At 50.1% G+C, this 17,514-nt stretch overlaps 1 protein-coding gene across 1 annotated transcript in view; it reads left to right on the top strand.

Annotated features, from left to right (window-relative positions):
* ncor2 (nuclear receptor corepressor 2) overlaps positions 1-17,514 on the top strand; it is a 261,584-nt gene that overhangs the window by 39,633 nt on the left and 204,437 nt on the right. The window contains exon 3 of the mRNA XM_068006268.1: positions 5,410-5,537. Within this exon, the coding sequence (XP_067862369.1) occupies positions 5,410-5,537 (128 nt within the window). The remainder of the gene's footprint in view (positions 1-5,409; positions 5,538-17,514) is intronic.

Raw genomic sequence — 17,514 nt, 5'->3', positions numbered from 1 at the left:
CAGGTGGGGTCCTGCAAGGTGAATTCAAGGAGTTAGGAGATAAATTAAAAAGCAGGACTTCAAAGGTAGTGATCTCAGGATTACTACCAGTGCCACGTGCTAGTGAGTATAGGAACAGGAAAATAGACTGGATGAATGCGTGGCTGCAGGGATGGTGCAGGAGGGAGGGATTTAGATTCCTGGGACATTGGGACCGGTTTTGGGGAAGGTGGGACCTGTACAAGCGGGACGGGTTACACCCGAGCAGGACCGGGACCGATGTCCTCGCGGGGATGTTTGCTAGTGCTGTTGGGGAAGGTTTAAACTAGAGTGGCAGGGGGATGGGAACCTGAGAGGGGAGTCAGAAGGGAGTAAAGTTGAGAGCAGCAAGAGAGGGGAAGACCCAGGGGAAATTTACAATACAAATAGTACAAATAGTTGTTCAAGAACAAGTGAAAGGGAAAAGCATAGAGCAGCAGAAAGAAAGTGTACTTTAGACACTACAGATAAAGTGAAAACTAGAAGGCGTAAGGCGATTAACCCAGCATCAAAGCTGAAGGTCAGGCTAGGGTGTGTGGCCCAACTAAGAGTTCTATATACAAATGCACGGAGTATAAGGAATAAATTAAATGAACTACAGGTTCAAATTCAAATTGGAGGGTATGACCTGATAGCTATTACTGAGACATGGCTGCAGGATGGTCAGGATTGGGAACTAAATATACCGGGTTATAAGGTCTACAGGAGAGATAGGGAAAATGGAAGAGGGGGAGGAGTAGCCTTAGTGATTAGAGATGAAATCACTTCAATGATAAAGGAGGATATAACGAGAGGTAAGCAGCCAACAGAGACCTTATGGGTTGAATTGAGAAATAGGAAAGGATCTAAGACTATAGAGGGAGTTGTATATAGGAGCCCTGGCAGCAGCTCTGAAGTGCTAGATTGTATAAATGCAGAGATTAGACAAGCGTGTAAGAAAGGCATAGTGGTCTTAATGGGGGACTTTAACCTTCACATAGATTGGGAAAAGCAGACTTGCAAGTGTCAGAAAGTTAGTGAATTTCTTGAGTGTGTCCGGGATAGTTTTCTCCAGCAGTATGTCCTAGAGGCAACAAGGGGGCAAGCCATATTGGATTTAGTAATGAGTAATGAACCAGGTTTAGTTAACGGCTTAACTGTGCGTGAACATCTATCCAATAGCGATCATAACATGATCGAGTTCAATGTAGTGTTTGAAAGTGTCTGCTAAGATTCTAGACTTGGGTAAGGCCGACTTCAATGGGATGAGACAGAGACTGTCCACAGTAAACTGGGCAAATCTGTTAATGGGTAAAACGACCGATGATCAGTGGGAAACATTTAACGTGATACAGAATCGGTTTATACCCCTGAGGGGCAAGAACTCTACTTGCCAAAAAAAACAGCCATGGACAACTAAAGAGGTAAGGGACAGTATAAGACATAAGGAAAGGGCATACAAAAAGGCAAAAGATGGCATAGATCCTGGCGAATGGGAAAGATACAAAGATCAACAAAGGGTCACAAAACAGATAGTAAGAGCTACAAAAAGAGAGTATGAAAAGAAACTTGCAAGGGATATCAAAACCAATACAAAGAACTTTTATAGTTATATTGGGAAAAAGAGGGTGGTCAGGAGCAGTGTTGGCTCCTTAAAAACTGAAAGTGGGGATATTGTCATTGACAATGGGGAAATGGCGGACGTGTTGAACAATTACTTTGCGTCAGTATTTACAGTCGGAAAAGAGGATAGCATGCCGGAAATCCCAAGAAAACTAATATTGAATCGGGGACAGGGACTCGATAAAATTAACATAAGTAAAGCAACAGTAATGAAGAAAATAATAGCACTAGAGAGTGACAAATCCCCAGGACAAGATGGTTTCCATCCCAGGGTTTTAAAGGAAGTAGGTGAGCACATTGCAGATGCCCTAACTATAATCTTTCAAAGTTCTCTAGATTCAGGAACTGTCCCTCTAAATTGGAAAATTGCACATGTCACTCCGCTTTTTAAGAAAGGAGAGAGAGGGAAACCAGGGAATTATAGACCAGTTAGCCTAACATCTGTTGTGGGGAAAATGCTGGAGTCTATAATTAAGGATAGGGTGACTGAACACCTCGAGAATTTTCAGTTAATCAGAGAGAACCAGCATGGATTTGTGAAAGGTAGGTCGTGCCTGACAAACCTGATTGAATTTTCTGAAGAGGTGACTAAAGTAGTGGACAGGGGAATGTCAATGGATGTTATTTATATGGACTTCCAGATGGCATTTGATAAGATCCCACATAAGAGACTGTTAGCTAAGATGGAAGCCCATGGAATCGAGGGAAAAGTACGGACTTGGTTAGGAAGTTGGCTGAGCGAAAGGCGACAGAGAGTAGGGATAATGGGTAGGTACTCACATTGGCAGGATGTGACTAGTGGAGTCCCGCATGGATCTGTCTTGGGGCCTCAATTATTCACAATATTTATTAACAACTTCGATGAAGGCATAGAAAGTCTCATATCTAAGTTTGCCGATGACACAAAGATTGGTGGCATTGTAAGCAGTGTAGATGAAAACATAAAATTACAAAGCGATATTGATAGATTAGGTGAATGGGCAAAACTGTGGCAAATGGAATTCAATGTAGACAAATGTGAGGTCATCCACTTTGGATCAAAAAAGGATAGAACAGGGTATTTTCTAAATGGTAAAAAGTTAAAAACAGTGGATGTCCAAAGGGACCTAGGGGTTCAGGTACATGGATCATTGAAGTGTCATGAACAGGTGCAGAAAATAATCAAGAAGGCTAATGGAATGCTGGCCTTTATATCTAGAGGACTAGAGTACAAGGGGGCAGAAGTTATGCTGCGGCTATACAAAACCCTGGTTAGACCGCACCTGGAGTACTGTGAGCAGTTCTGGGCACCGCACCTTCGGAAGGACATATTGGCCTTGGAGGGAGTGCAGCGTAGGTTTACTAGAATGATACCCGGACTTCAAGGGTTGAGTTACGAGGAGAGATTACACAAATTGGGGTTGTATTCTCTCAAGTTTCAAAGGTTAAGCTCTGATCGCAGTTTATGAGATATTAAGGGGAACAAATAGGGTGGATAGAGAGAAACTATTTCCGCTGGTTGGGGATTCTAGGAGTAGGGGGCACAGTCTAAAAATTAGAGCCAGACCTTTCAGGAGTGAGATTAGAAAACATTTCTACACACAAAGGGTGGTAGAAGTTTGGAACTCTCTTCCGCAAACGGCAATTGATACTAGCTCAATTGCTAAATTTAAATCTGAGATAGATAGCTTTTTGTCAACCAAAGGTATTAATGGATATGGGCCAAAGGCAGGTATATGGAGTTAGATCACAGATCAGCCATGATCTTATCAAATGGCAGAGCAGGCACGAGGGGCTGAATGGCCTACGTAAAATTCTATGTTCCTATGTAGAAGTAGCAAATGGAATTCAATCCGGAGACGTGTGAGGTAATGCATTTGGGGAGGGCAAACAAGGCAAGGGAATACACAATAAATGGGAGGATACTGGGAGGTGTAGAGGAAGTGACCTTGGAGTGCATGTCCACAGATCCCTGAAGGGAACAGGACAGGTAGATAAGGCGGTTAAAAAGGCAGATGGGATACTTTCCTTTATTAGCCGAGGCATAGAATATAAGAGCAGGGAGATTTTGCTCGAACTGTATAAAACACTGGTTTGGCCACAGCTTGAGAACTGCATACAACTCTGGTCACCACATTACAGGAAAGAGGTGATTGCACTCGAGAGGGTGCAGAGGAGATTTACGACGTCGTTGCCAGGACTGGAGAATTTTAGCTATGAGGAAAGATTGGATAGGCTGGGGTTGTTTTCTTTGGAACAGAGGAGGCTGAGGGGAGATTTAATTGAGGTGTACAAAATTATCAAGAGCCTAGATAGAGTGGATAGGGAGGACCTATTTCCCTTAGCAGAGAGGTCGATAACCAGGGGGCATAGATTTAAAGTAATGTCGAAGGATTAGATGGAAGCTGAGGAGAATTTTTTCACCCAGAGGGTGGTGGGGTCTGGAACTCACTGCCTGAGAGGGTGGGAGAGGCAGAAACCCTCATCACATTTAAAAAGTACCTGAATGTGCACCTGGAGTGCCGAAACCCACAGGGTTACGGACCAAGTGCAGGAAAGTGGGATTAGGCTGGATGGTTCTTTTTTGGCCTGCACGGACGCGATGGGCTGAATGGCCTCATTCTGTGCCATAACGTTCTATGATTCTATGACCTGGTAATAAGTCCCTCACTGCCAGCTTGCACCTGATGGAACCCCATGGTTTTCAGTTTTTAATTTAAGGAGCTCTCGTTGATCATTAAGCTTTTCACCTTGTGCAGACGGAGATAACACAACACGGCCCTGTTTAGTTTTGGACTTCCTGTTTATACCTGCCTGGTTGCAGATGTAAGAGCTAACTTCACATCAGTCACATGGATCAGAGAGGTGATTGTGAGCAAGAGATGTTAATCTGTGGACGATTTATTTAAATATCCAAGTGTTGAGTGACGCTCTGTGGCAGCTCTGCAAGCTTGTACCAACTGGTACTCACCGGCTCTGCATCCCCTCTGTCTGTGGTCCCCTGCCTCAGCTCCAGTACCTCCATCAGATAATGTGTTCCAGATATCTGAACCCTGATGTTGATCTGCTCCCTGTGACATTCCTTATCCTCCTGATGTCTTAAGCATTGAGTGTGGAAATGGTCTAACCGTTCATGTTGCTTCTCGAGCTGCTGCCTATCTGCTGTGGAGGAGAGATAACAGCGAGTGCAGAGGTCTTGGGCTGAGTTCGTGTTAATGTCCTTTAGATTAAAACACTTCAGATGCTGCAGTAACAGTTGTTTCCATGAACATGCAGCCCAGGATCTCTGAGCTCGCTATGATCTCTCCTCCTCCACAGGGTAAGGAGTGAGTTTACGCAGCCTACTTGAGCTCTGTCATTGAAACCTGTTCCGAGTCTCTGCCTGATTATTCACAATAATTAACAAAACATTCACTTTTTGAAAAAGAAAAGTGTGTTATTTTTTAAGAAAGAAGTGAAATGAATGAACGCCCTGTGAACTGTGACAAGAAAGTGAAACTTCCGTTAAAATATAGGGGGTGAATTGGTCTTTGTGAAACAGGCTCTGAGCGAATCAGGAACCTGCTTTACACTGAGCGCCATGACTTCAATGGAAAAAGAAATCAGGGCGCAGACGACCTGCTCCTGATCTAAACCGCCGAAGACCCACTGCACCCCCATCTGTCCTTAATCACCACCAGTGGCATCCCCCAGACCCGGGATTATGGATTGTCTATAGTTACAGTGCAGTCATTGGACAGAACTTTTGCTAAGTAATGTTTGGGGAATGAAAGCAACTTTCAAATGCTAAAATGATTGTTTCTTTTCCAGGATATAGGAATTTCAGACTATCCCACCCATTCCAGGGATTATGGCTCCATCTTATCACATGGAGCGATAGTCCAGCACCAGCGAAGGAGGCCTTCCTTACTTTCAGAATTCCAACCAGGAACTGACCGGTAAGGATTCTAACTTACAGTCCTATCTTTTTCCTTTTCTGTTCGTCTCCATAAACCAACCCAGAGCTGACATTATTTGCCTGTAATCCTGAGGTTTCATTTCTCATGTTATGATTGCTGGACCGCAGTAACCCTAACCCTAACCCTAACCCTAACCCTAACCCTAACCCTTAAAGGGTTTTACAATCGTAGAATCTCCCGCACAGAAGGAGACTGTTTGGCCATTGTGTCTAGGCTGGTGCTAACTCTTCAACTCGAGCTTCACTTCATTGATAATTGATTCTATTCCCACCTCTCCGCCCTATCCCCATATCCTTTTATATTCTTCCTTTTCGAATACTTATCCAATTCCCTTTTAAATGATGTTCCAGTCCTTGCAGTAAATCATTCCCTGTTCTAATCCTCTGTGTGAAAACATTCCTTCTAATTCCCTGCTTTAGTGTTCTAGTGTTAATCCACAATCTGGGCCTCTTGTCACTGATTCACCAGCGAATGGAAACATGTTTACCCTCTCTAAACCTTTCTGAATTTTGGGCCTTTCTTCATCACAATATCCTCTCATTCCTGATATCATTCCAGTGAATCTGCAGTGCCCCCTTTTCCTGACTCTAATATCCTTTCTATAATGAGGGGTCCAACACTCCAACTATGACCAACCCAACGTCTCGTACAATTTCGAGTTCTCTGGCAGTCCGTTGTCCTTTGGTGCCTGACTGAAGACGGGGGTTTGATGAAGTGACGAGAGACTGCTCAGATGCTACATGAAAGTTTTATAAGAAAATATCTTTGAACATTACACTATGAATTAGACAAATGTTGTGATTGGTCAAAATGGAGTTTCTGGGCAAACTGTCACTGAAATTGCCTCCAACAACTCCTTACAGAGTTACGAGTCTGAATCATTTATTTATTCAAACTAATGTCAGGTGGTTCCTAAAAGAAGCCTTTGTGCGCCCAGTCTGAGCATCTAACTCGTGCACTCAGTCTGAGCATCTAACTCGTGCACTCAGTCTGAGCATCTAACTCGTGCGCCCAGTCTGAGCATCTAACTCGTGCACTCAGTCTGAGCATCTAACTCGTGCACTCAGTCTGAGCATCTAACTCGTGCGCCCAGTCTGAGCATCTAACTCGTGCGCCCAGTCTGAGCATCTAACTCGTGCACTCAGTCTGAGCATCTAACTCGTGCGCCCAGTCTGAGCATCTAACTCGTGCGCCCAGTCTGAGCATCTAACTCGTGCGCCCAGTCTGAGCATCTAACTCGTGCGCCCAGTCTGAGCATCTAACTCGTGCGCCCAGTCTGAGCATCTAACTCGTGCGCCCAGTCTGAGCATCTAACTCGTGCGCTCAGTCTGAGCATCTAACTCGTGCGCCCAGTCTGAGCATCTAACTCGTGCGCCCAGTCTGAGCATCTAACTCGTGCGCTCAGTCTGAGCATCTAACTCGTGCGCTCAGTCTGAGCATCTAACTCGTGCGCCCAGTCTGAGCATCTAACTCGTGCGCTCAGTCTGAGCATCTAACTCGTGCGCCCAGTCTGAGCATCTAACTCGCGCGCCCAGTCTGAGCATCTAACTCGTGCGCCCAGTCTAAGCATCTAACTCGTGCGCCCAGTCTAAGCATCTAACTCGTGCACTCAGTCTGAGCATCTAACTCGTGCGCCCAGTCTGAGCATCTAACTCGTGCGCTCAGTCTGAGCATGTAACTCGTGCGCTCAGTCTGAGCATCTAACTCGTGCGCTCAGTCTGAGCATCTAACTCGTGCGCCCAGTCTGAGCATCTAACTCGTGCGCTCAGTCTGAGCATCCAACTCGTGCGCTCAGTCTGAGCATCTAACTCGTGCGCTCAGTCTGAGCATCTAACTCGTGCGCTCAGTCTGAGCATCTAACTCGTGCGCTCAGTCTGAGCATCTAACTCGTGCGCCCAGTCTGAGCATCTAACTCGTGCGCCCAGTCTGAGCATCTAACTCGTGCGCTTGTTGTGATGTCTGTGCTGAGAAGTTAATCCTGGCTGTTGGTACCTGTGGCTTTCAGAACTCTGTGACCTGTGAGAAGTTGGCACAGGTGATGCATCAATTGCCAGTGTCTGGACACGGTCAGTCTGGGACAGTCTGCCCTCTGGGCAACTCGATCCAAAATGTCAAACATTAAGTCACAGGCAATTAAATTGGACAGGATCCAGCTGATGGGCTTTCTGTCAGCCATTACAGTCAATATATTGAATGAATTCCATCATAGTTTGTTGTTTATAAAAGTTTAATTATAGCTCAAATGAACCCAGCCTGGAAAAGTTGGTTTCTGTAAAATGAGATTGAGGCGGACAAAGTGGTGAAAGCAGGACGTGAATTTGGGAAAAATACTTTTTACTTCCATTTTTCCTCACACACCTGTTTTTAAATCCTAAAAATTATAAGTGAGGTGGTAAAATAGTTTTGAAAATGGTTTGTCCCCTCATTATTTAAGGAGCAGTGGGTAGATACAGAGTAAAGCTTCCTCTGGGGAGGGTTTCGGGACAACTCACCAGGACTATTGCTGCTGCTGACTTCTGCAGCTGGCAACCTCCCAAGTATTGTTATGTTGCTACCAATGCTTCATATTAATACTGAATAAAAAGCAGAGGGGCAATCTACCTGCTTCCCATGTTCACTGTGAACAAAGATTGATTGCGTTTCCACACAACTCCAGACTTGGCAGGCCAAGGGTTAATTGGCTCTTGCATTTATTTTCCCTCCATTAGCTGCCTCTCCTCAGTTTTTTGCCTCCTGATGTTCTGACTAAAATTGCGAACAAGCCTGAGGGGCAGTTTACGGAAAAATGGGGCAATGTGTTCGTACATTAACAGGTCACAAGAGTTCCGAACCCTAATTGTGCACAGTGATTATCACTGGCACAGAAATCCGAACAGGGTTTCAGCACAGGTGAACCCTGGCCCTGAGACTGACCCCGGCCCTGAGACTGACCCCGGCCCTGAGACTGACCCCGGCCCTGAGACTGACCCCGGCCCTGAGACTGACCCCGGCCCTGAGACGGACCCCGGCCCTGAGACTGACCCCGGCCCTGAGACTGACCCCGGCCCTGAGACGGACCCCGGCCCTGAGACTGACCCCGGCCCTGAGACGGACCCCGGCCCTGAGACTGACCCCGGCCCTGAGACTGACCCCGGCCCTGAGACTGACCCCGGCCCTGAGGCGGACCCCGGCCCTGAGGCGGACCCCGGCCCTGAGACGGACCCCGGCCCTGAGGCGGACCCCGGCCCTGAGACTGACCCCGGCCCTGAGACTGACCCCGGCCCTGAGACTGACCCCGGCCCTGAGACTGACCCCGGCCCTGAGATCTTCAACACAGCTCCCCAGAGAGGCTGAGAACAGTTGCCATGGTCACCATTGAAGGCCACCCGACAGTTCTAATGAAGGAAAGAACTGTTCGTGTCAGGAGCAGCCCAGAGCTCTTCATGTGGAATTAATTAGTTTGAAATGTAGTCACTTGTTATATAGATAAATGTGGTGGCCATTTTGTGCACAGACGTCAGTAAGAGAAGAATTACCTGTTAATTTGCTTTGGTGACGTTGGTTAAGGGATAAATATTGTCCAGAACACTGGGAGAACACTCGACTACTTCTGTGAATGCTACTATGGAATCTTTACTGTCAATCTGAACAGGCAGATTAGTTTAACATCTCATCCGAAAGGCGGCACCTCCAACAGTGCAGCACTCCCTCAGTACTGACCCTCCGACAGTGCAGCACTCCCTCAGTACTGACCCTCCGACAGTGCAGCACTCCCTCAGTACTGACCCTCCGACAGTGCAGCGCTCCCTCAGTACTGACCCTCCGACAGTGCGGCGCTCCCTCAGTACTGACCCTCCAACAGTGCGGCGCTCCCTCAGTACTGACCCTCCGACAGTGCAGCACTCCCTCAGTACTGACCCTCCGACAGTGCAGCGCTCCCTCAGTACTGACCCTCCGACAGTGCGGCGCTCCCTCAGTACTGACCCTCCGACAGTGCTGCGCTCCCTCAGTACTGACCCTCCGACAGTGCAGCGCTCCCTCAGTACTGACCCTCCAACAGTGCGGCGCTCCCTCAGTACTGACCCTCCGACAGTGCAGCGCTCCCTCAGTACTGACCCTCCGACAGTGCAGCGCTCCCTCAGTACTGACCCTCCGACAGTGCAGCACTCCCTCAGTACCGACCCTTCGACAGTGCTGCGCTCCCTCAGTACCGACCCTCCGACAGTGCTGCGCTCCCTCAGTACCGACCCTCCGACAGTGCGGCGCTCCCTCAGTACTGACCCTCCGACAGTGCAGCACTCCCTCAGTACTGACCCTCCGACAGTGCAGCACTCCCTCAGTACTGACCCTCCGACAGTGCAGCGCTCCCTCAGTACTGACCCTCCGACAGTGCGGCGCTCCCTCAGTACTGACCCTCCGACAGTGCTGCGCTCCCTCAGTACTGACCCTCCGACAGTGCAGCGCTCCCTCAGTACTGACCCTCCAACAGTGCGGCGCTCCCTCAGTACTGACCCTCCGACAGTGCGGCGCTCCCTCAGTACTGACCCTCCGACAGTGCAGCGCTCCCTCAGTACTGACCCTCCGACAGTGCAGCGCTCCCTCAGTACTGACCCTCCGACAGTGCAGCGCTCCCTCAGTACCGACCCTTCGACAGTGCTGCGCTCCCTCAGTACCGACCCTCCGACAGTGCTGCGCTCCCTCAGTACCGACCCTCCGACAGTGCGGCGCTCCCTCAGTACTGACCCTCCGACAGTGCAGCGCTCCCTCAGTACTGCCCCTCCGACAGTGCAGCACTCCCTCAGTACTGACCCTCCGATAGTGCAGCACTCCCCCAGTACTGACCCTCCGACAGTGCAGCACTCCCTCAGTACTGACCCTCCGACAGTGCGGCGCTCCCTCAGTACCGACCCTCCGACAGTGCGGCACTCCCTCAGTACTGACCCTCCGACAGTGCAGCGCTCCCTCAGTACTGCCCCTCCGACAGTGCAGCACTCCCTCAGTACTGACCCTCCGACAGTGCAGCACTCCCTCAGTACTGACCCTCCGACAGTGCTGCGCTCCCTCAGTACTGACCGTCCGACAGTGCAGCGCTCCCTCAGTACTGACCCTCCGACAGTGCAGCGCTCCCTCAGTACTGACCGTCCGACAGTGCAGCGCTCCCTCAGTACTGACCCTCCGACAGTGCAGCACTCCCTCAGTACTGACCCTCCGACAGTGCAGCACTCCCTCAGTACTGACCCTCCGACAGTGCAGCGCTCCCTCAGTATTGACCCTCCGACAGTGCAGCGCTCCCTCAGTACTGACCCTCCGACAGTGCAGCGCTCCCTCAGTATTGACCCTCCGACAGTGCAGCACTCCCTCAGTACTGACCCTCCGACAGTGCAGCGCTCCCTCAGTATTGACCCTCCGACAGTGCAGCACTCCCTCAGTACTGACCCTCCGACAGTGCAGCACTCCCTCAGTACTGCACTGGGAGTGTCTGCCTGGATTTTGTGCTTTAAGTTTCTGGAGTGGGGCTCGAGCCCATGATCTTCTGACTCTGAGTTAATTCCGTAGCTGCTGTTTTTCTGGCGCTTTGCTTAAACGCTCACACTTGGTCACTGATCGTTTTTCTCCCTCCTTTACACTAACCTGTAGTTCTAAAATGAACAGGAATCTTTGCTTCAGTCACGAGGCATGTGTTGATATTTCAGTATCACAAGGCACTCTGTGCTTTGATGTGGAAACTGGGCGATGTTTGAATTGAATGGGTTGTTATGTTAAATCTTGAGTCCTAATATTTTGTAATCTCATTTTAAAAAAATTTTGCTGCCTGACTGATTGGAAACAAAAGTCGGGCCACGTTGCTAATGGGAGTAGAATTCCCTGAACTCGGTGAGGTGGTGATGAAGATGTGTGATTGCACCGAATGCTTTCATCAATAACCAGTGAGCCCTGAGCTTGGATAAAGGAGGCATTAATCTGATGAATATAATCTCCTCAACACTCCGGGAACTCAAAACCAAACCCATTCAGACATTAGTGTTACTTCAGGGGTCCTCGCTGCTTTTGAAGGGGTGCGTGCAGGGGGCCGAGGGGGCGGGGGGGCCGAGGGCGGGGGGCCGAGGGCGGGGGGCGGGGGCCGAGGGGGCGGGGGGCCGAGGGTGGGGGGCGGGGGCCGAGGGGGCGGGGGGCGGGGGCCGAGGGGGCGGGGGGCCGAGGGCGGAGGGCGGGGGGCCGAGGGCCGAGGGCGGGGGGCGGGGGGCCGAGGCGGGGGGGGGAAGGCGGTGAGTGGGGAGATTTTGGAGGCAGGGGCAGGGGGTGATCGGATTGGCCGCCTGAGGCCGCTGCGAGAGGCTGAACCGTCGCGTGGGAGCCGCGAGAGCTGATTGGCAGCTCACCGTGCTGGGAGGGCGGAAAATCCAACTGCTGATTGGTGGAGTAGAAATCGGGTAAGGTGGGGGGGGGGAGGGGTTACGGTGCGGGGGAGGGGGGGACGGTGTGGGGGAGGGGGTAACGGAGTGGGGGAGGGGGGTTAGGGAGCGGGGGATGGGGGACGGTGTGGGGGAGGGGGTTACGGTGTGGGGGAGGGGGTTACGGTGTGGGGGAGGGGGGTTACGGTGTGGGGGAGGGGGGTTACGGAGCGGGGGAGGGGGTTACGGTGTGGGGGAGGGGGGTTACGGTGTGGGGGAGGGGGGTTACGGTGCGGGGGATGGGGGACGGAGTGGGGGAGGGGGGTTACGGAGCGGGGGAGGGGGTTACGGTGTGGGGGAGGGGGGTTACGGTGCGGGGGAGGGGGGACGGTGTGGGGGAGGGGGGTTAGGGAGCGGGGGATGGGGGACGGTGTGGGGGGAGGGGGGTTACGGAGCGGGGGAGGGGGTTAGGGAGCGGGGGATGGGGGACGGTGTGGGGGAGGGGGGTAACGGAGTGGGGGAGGGGGGTTAGGGAGCGGGGGATGGGGGACGGTGTGGGGGAGGGGGGTTACGGTGTGGGGGAGGGGGTTAGGGAGCGGGGGATGGGGGACGGTGTGGGGGAGGGGGGTTACGGAGCGGGGGAGGGGGTTACGGTGTGGGGGAGGGGGGTTACGGTGCGGGGGATGGGGGACGGAGTGGGGGAGGGGGGTTACGGAGCGGGGGGAGGGGGTTACGGTGTGGGGGAGGGGGGTTACGGTGCGGGGGAGGGGGGTTAGGGAGCGGGGGATGGGGGACGGTGTGGGGGAGGGGGGTTACGGTGTGGGGGAGGGGGGTTAGGGAGCGGGGGATGGGGGACGGTGTGGGGGAGGGGGTTACGGTGTGGGGGAGGGGGGTTATGGTGCGGGGGATGGGGGACGGTGTGGGGGAGATGGTTGTTGGGGGAGGGGGAACAGTGTAGGGGAGGTGGGGGACAGACTGGGAAGTTAATGTTTGGGAGGATTGTTCGTTGGGCCCCCTCCTGATGCCCAGAAATGGTCACCAAACCCTCAAACCAGCCTCCAGCAGCCCCTTCGATCCCGTCCAGGCCGTTTTCTCACTATCGCCCGCTGTAAAACTGGGCGAAAGAGTGAAGTCGGAACCCCCATCAACAAAGAGCGTGTTCGGTGTCCGAGATCCTGTCGAGGGACCGGAATCAGTTGTTGAAAGTAGTGAGAGGGACTGAGCATCCGTGTCAGACACACGGAGACTGGTCACACACAATATACAGGCTGTGGAACTCTGCCTTTATAAACACTCCCTGGTGAAAATTCTCGGCTACAGGCCAGATTGTTTGGGGAACTTGACTCTGATGCGATGGTGCAAAACTGTAGTGAGATCGTTTTGATCTTCAGTATTGACTGGTGTCTGATGTGCTATTTAGATAGTTCCCCTCGTCTCTGCAGTGCCTGAAACGGTTGGCTCACAGTTATTGGTCCTTCACCTGTTACTTGCTTCCTCATATCAAACAAGGTTCCTAAAATAGACAGATGAAAGCAGTCAGTTTATTTTTAAAGCGTGTCAGGGCTCGATACTCAAAAATAAAACAAAATGGAACCATGGGGAAAGTGAAGAAACAGTTCAGATTTTGTTTTGTTTGATAGATTAAACTGTCAGATATGTCGGGAATATTCTGCTCGCTGCAGTGATGAGGTGTTTCTGGCGTTGGTTAAGGGCCTGAGTGGACAGTGAGAGATTCATCGAATCAGCACTGCATTGAGTTACTGATTTCTACCGTCATAGTCACTGCTCAAAACTCCACTAAACTCCACACACTCCCATTCTACATATCTTGGTATCATTTACTAAACTCCACACACTCACACTGTCATTCTACAGGTGTTCCCATCCCTGTATCATTTACAGATTTGTACATGCCTGCTCCCATCTCTGTATAATATATCCAATTCTCAATGGTAACCCAGCTGAGGGTTAAGATCTCTTGGCATTTTGTCAACTCGCAGAGTTTCCAGTTACCGTGAAAACCAAGACCATCTGAGATCGAGCAATCTGTTGGAGAAAGTCAGCGGCCTGTTAGAATCATAGAAAGGTTACAACACAGAAGGAGGCCATTTGGCCCATTGAATCCATGCCGGCTCTATGCTAGAGCAATCCAGCTAGTCCCACTCCCCCACCCTTTCCCCGTAGCCCTGCACATTTTTTTCCTTTCAAGTATTTATCCAGTTCCCTTTTGAAGGCCATGATTGAATCTGCCTCCACCACCCCCTCGGGCAGTGCATTCCAGATCCTAACCACTCGCTGTGTAAAAAGTTTTTCCTCATGTCACCTTTGGTTCTTTTGCCAATCACCTTAAATCTGTGTCCTCTGGTCCTTGACACTTCTGCCAATGGGAACAGTTTCTCTCTATCTACTCTGTCTAGACCCTTCATGATTTTGAATACCTCGATCAAATCTCCTCTCAACCGTCTCTGTTCCAAGGAGAACAACCCCAGCTTCTCCAGTCTATCCACGTAACTAAAGTCCCTCATCCCTGGAATCATTCTAGTAAATCTCCTCTGCCCCCTCTCTAAGGCCTTCACATCTTTCCTAAATTGCGGTGCCCAGAACTGGACACAATACTCCAGTTGTGGCCGAACCAGTGTTTTATAAAGATTCATCATAACTTCCTTGCTTTTGTACTCTATGCCTCTATTTATAAAGCCCAGGATCACATATGTTTTTTAACCACTTTCTCAACCTGTCCTGACACCTTCAACGATTTGTGTACATATACCCCCAGATCTCTCTGTTCCTGTACCCCTTTTAGAATTGTGCCCTCTAGTTTATATTGCCTCCCCTCGTTCTTCCTACCGAAATGTATCACTTTGCATTTTTCTCTGTTAAATTTCATCTGCCACGTGTCCGCCCATTCCACCAGCCTGTCTATATCCTCTTGAAGTCTATCACTATCCTCCTCACTGTTCACTACACTTCCAAGTTTTGTGTCATCTGCAAATTTTGAAATTGTGCCCTGTACACCCAAGTCTAAGTCATTAATATATATCAAGAAAAGCAGTGGTCCCAGCACCAACCCCTGGGGGACACCACTGTACACCTCCCTCCAGTCCGAAAAACAACCGTTCACCACTACTCTCTGTTTCCTATTTCTTAGCCGATTCTGTATCCATGTTGCTACTGCCCCCTTTATCCCAGGGGCCGCAATCTTGATGACAAGCCTGTTATGCGGCACTTTATCAAACACCTTTTGAAAGTCCATATACACAACATCAACTGCATTGCCCTCATCGACCCTCTCTGTTACCTCATCAAAAAACTCTATCAAGTTAGTTAAACACGATTTGCCTTTAACAAATCCGTGCTGGCTTTCCCTAATCAATCCACACTGTCCAAGTGACTGTTAATTCTGTCCCGGATTATCGTTTCTAAAAGTTTCCCCACCACTGAGGTTAAACTGACTGGCCTGTAGTTGCTGGGTTTATCCTTACACCCTTTTTTGAACAAGGGTGTAACATTTGCAATTCTCCAGTCCTCTGGCACCATCCCCGTATCTAAGGATGTTTGGAAGATTATGGCCAGAACCTCCGCAATTTCCACCCTTACTTCCCTCAGCAACCTAGGATGCATCCCATCCGGACCAGGTGAGTTATCTACTTTAAGTACAGCCAGCCTATCAAGTTACTCTTCTTTATCAATTTTTAGCCCATCCAGTATCTCAACTATATCTTCCTTTACTGAGACTCTGGCAGCATCTCCTTCCTTGGTAAAGACAGATGCAAAGTACTCATTTAGTACCTCGGCCATCCCCTCTGCCTCCATGAGTAGATCTCCTTCATGGTCCCTAATCGGCCTGACCCCTCCTCTTACTACCCGTTTACTGTTTACATGCCTATAGAAGACTTCTGGATTCCGTTTTACGTTGTCCGCCAGTCTATTCTCATACTCTCTCTTTGCCCCTCTTATTTCCTTTTTCACTTCCCCTCTGAACTTTCTATATTCTGCCTGGTTCTCACTTGTGTTATCAACCTGACATCTGTCATAGGCCCCATTTTTCCATTTCATCTTACTCTCTATCCCTTTTATCATCCAGGGAGCTCTGGCTTTAGTTGCCCTCCTTTCTCCCCCGTGGGAATGTGCCCAGACTGTCCCCGAACCATCTCCTCTTTAAAGTCCGCCCATTGTTCAGTTACAGTTTTGCCTGACAATCTTTGATTCCAATTTACCCCGGGCCAGATCTGTTCTCATCCCATGTACAGTAGCATAGTGCTTATGTTACTGGACTAGTAATCCAGAGGCCTGGACTAATAATCTGGAGTCATGAGTTCAAATCCCGCCATGGCAGCTGGGGAATTTAAATTCAATTGATTCAATAAAATCTGGAATTATAATACTAGTATCAGTAATGGTGGCCATGAAACTACTGGATTGTTGTAAAAACCCATCTGGTTCACTAATGCCCTTTAGGGAAGGAAACCTGCCGTCCTTACCCGGTCTGGCCTATATGTGACTCCAGACCCACAGCAATGTGGTTGATTCTTAATCACCCTCTGAAATGGCCTAGCAAGACACTCAGTTGTAAAATCTCGCTAAAAAAAGTCATAATAAGAATAAAACCGGACGGACCACCCGGCATCAGACCACTAGGCACCGGACACGATAAAGGCAAACCAAGCCCAGTCGACCCTGCAAAGTCCTCACTAACATCTGGGGGCTTGTGCCAAAATTGGGAGAGCTGTCCCACAGACTAGTCAAGCAACAGCCTGACATAGCCATACTCACAGAATCATACCTTTCAGCCAATGTCCCAGACTCTTCCATCACCATCCCTGGGTATGTCCTGTCCCACCGGCAGGACAGACTGACCAGAGGTGGCGGTACAGTGATATACAGTCAGGAGGGAGTGGCCCTGGGAGTCCTCAACATTGACTCTGGACCCCATGAAATCTCATGGCATCAGGTCAAACATGGGCAAGGAAACCTCCTGCTGATTACCACCTACCGTCCTCCCTCAGCTGATGAATCAGTCCTCCTCCATGTTGAGCACCACTTGGAGGAAGCACTGAGGGTAGCAAGGGCACAGAATGTACTCTGGGTGGGGGACTTCAATGTCCATCACCAAGAGTGGCTCGGTAGCACCACTACTGACCGAGTCCTGAAGGACATAGCTGCCCGACTGGGCCTGCAGCAGGTGGTGAGCGAACCAACACAAGGAAAAACTTACTTGATCTCGTCCTCACCAATCTACCTGTCTTGGCTGGATCTGTCCATGACAGTATTGGTAGGAGTGACCACCGCACAGTCCTCGTGGAGACAAAGTCCCGTATTCGCACTGAGGACACCATCCAACGTGTTGTGTGGCACTACCACCGTGCTAAATGGGATAGATTCAGAACAGATCTAGCAGCTCAAAACTGGGCATCCATGAGGCACTGTGGGCCATCAGCAGCAGCAGAATTGTATTCCAGCACAATCTGTAACCTCATGGCCTGGCATATTCCTCACTCTACCATTACCAACAAGCCAGGGGATCAACCCTGGTTCAATGAGGAGTGTAGAAGAGCAGCATCAGGTGTACCTAAAAATGAGGTGCC

Source organism: Heptranchias perlo, chromosome 25, assembly GCF_035084215.1.
Source record: "Heptranchias perlo isolate sHepPer1 chromosome 25, sHepPer1.hap1, whole genome shotgun sequence".
NCBI classification, from domain to species: Eukaryota; Metazoa; Chordata; class Chondrichthyes; order Hexanchiformes; family Hexanchidae; genus Heptranchias; species Heptranchias perlo.
The sequence above is the reverse complement of the archived record's forward strand: the minus strand, read 5'-3'. Positions and strand labels throughout refer to the sequence as shown.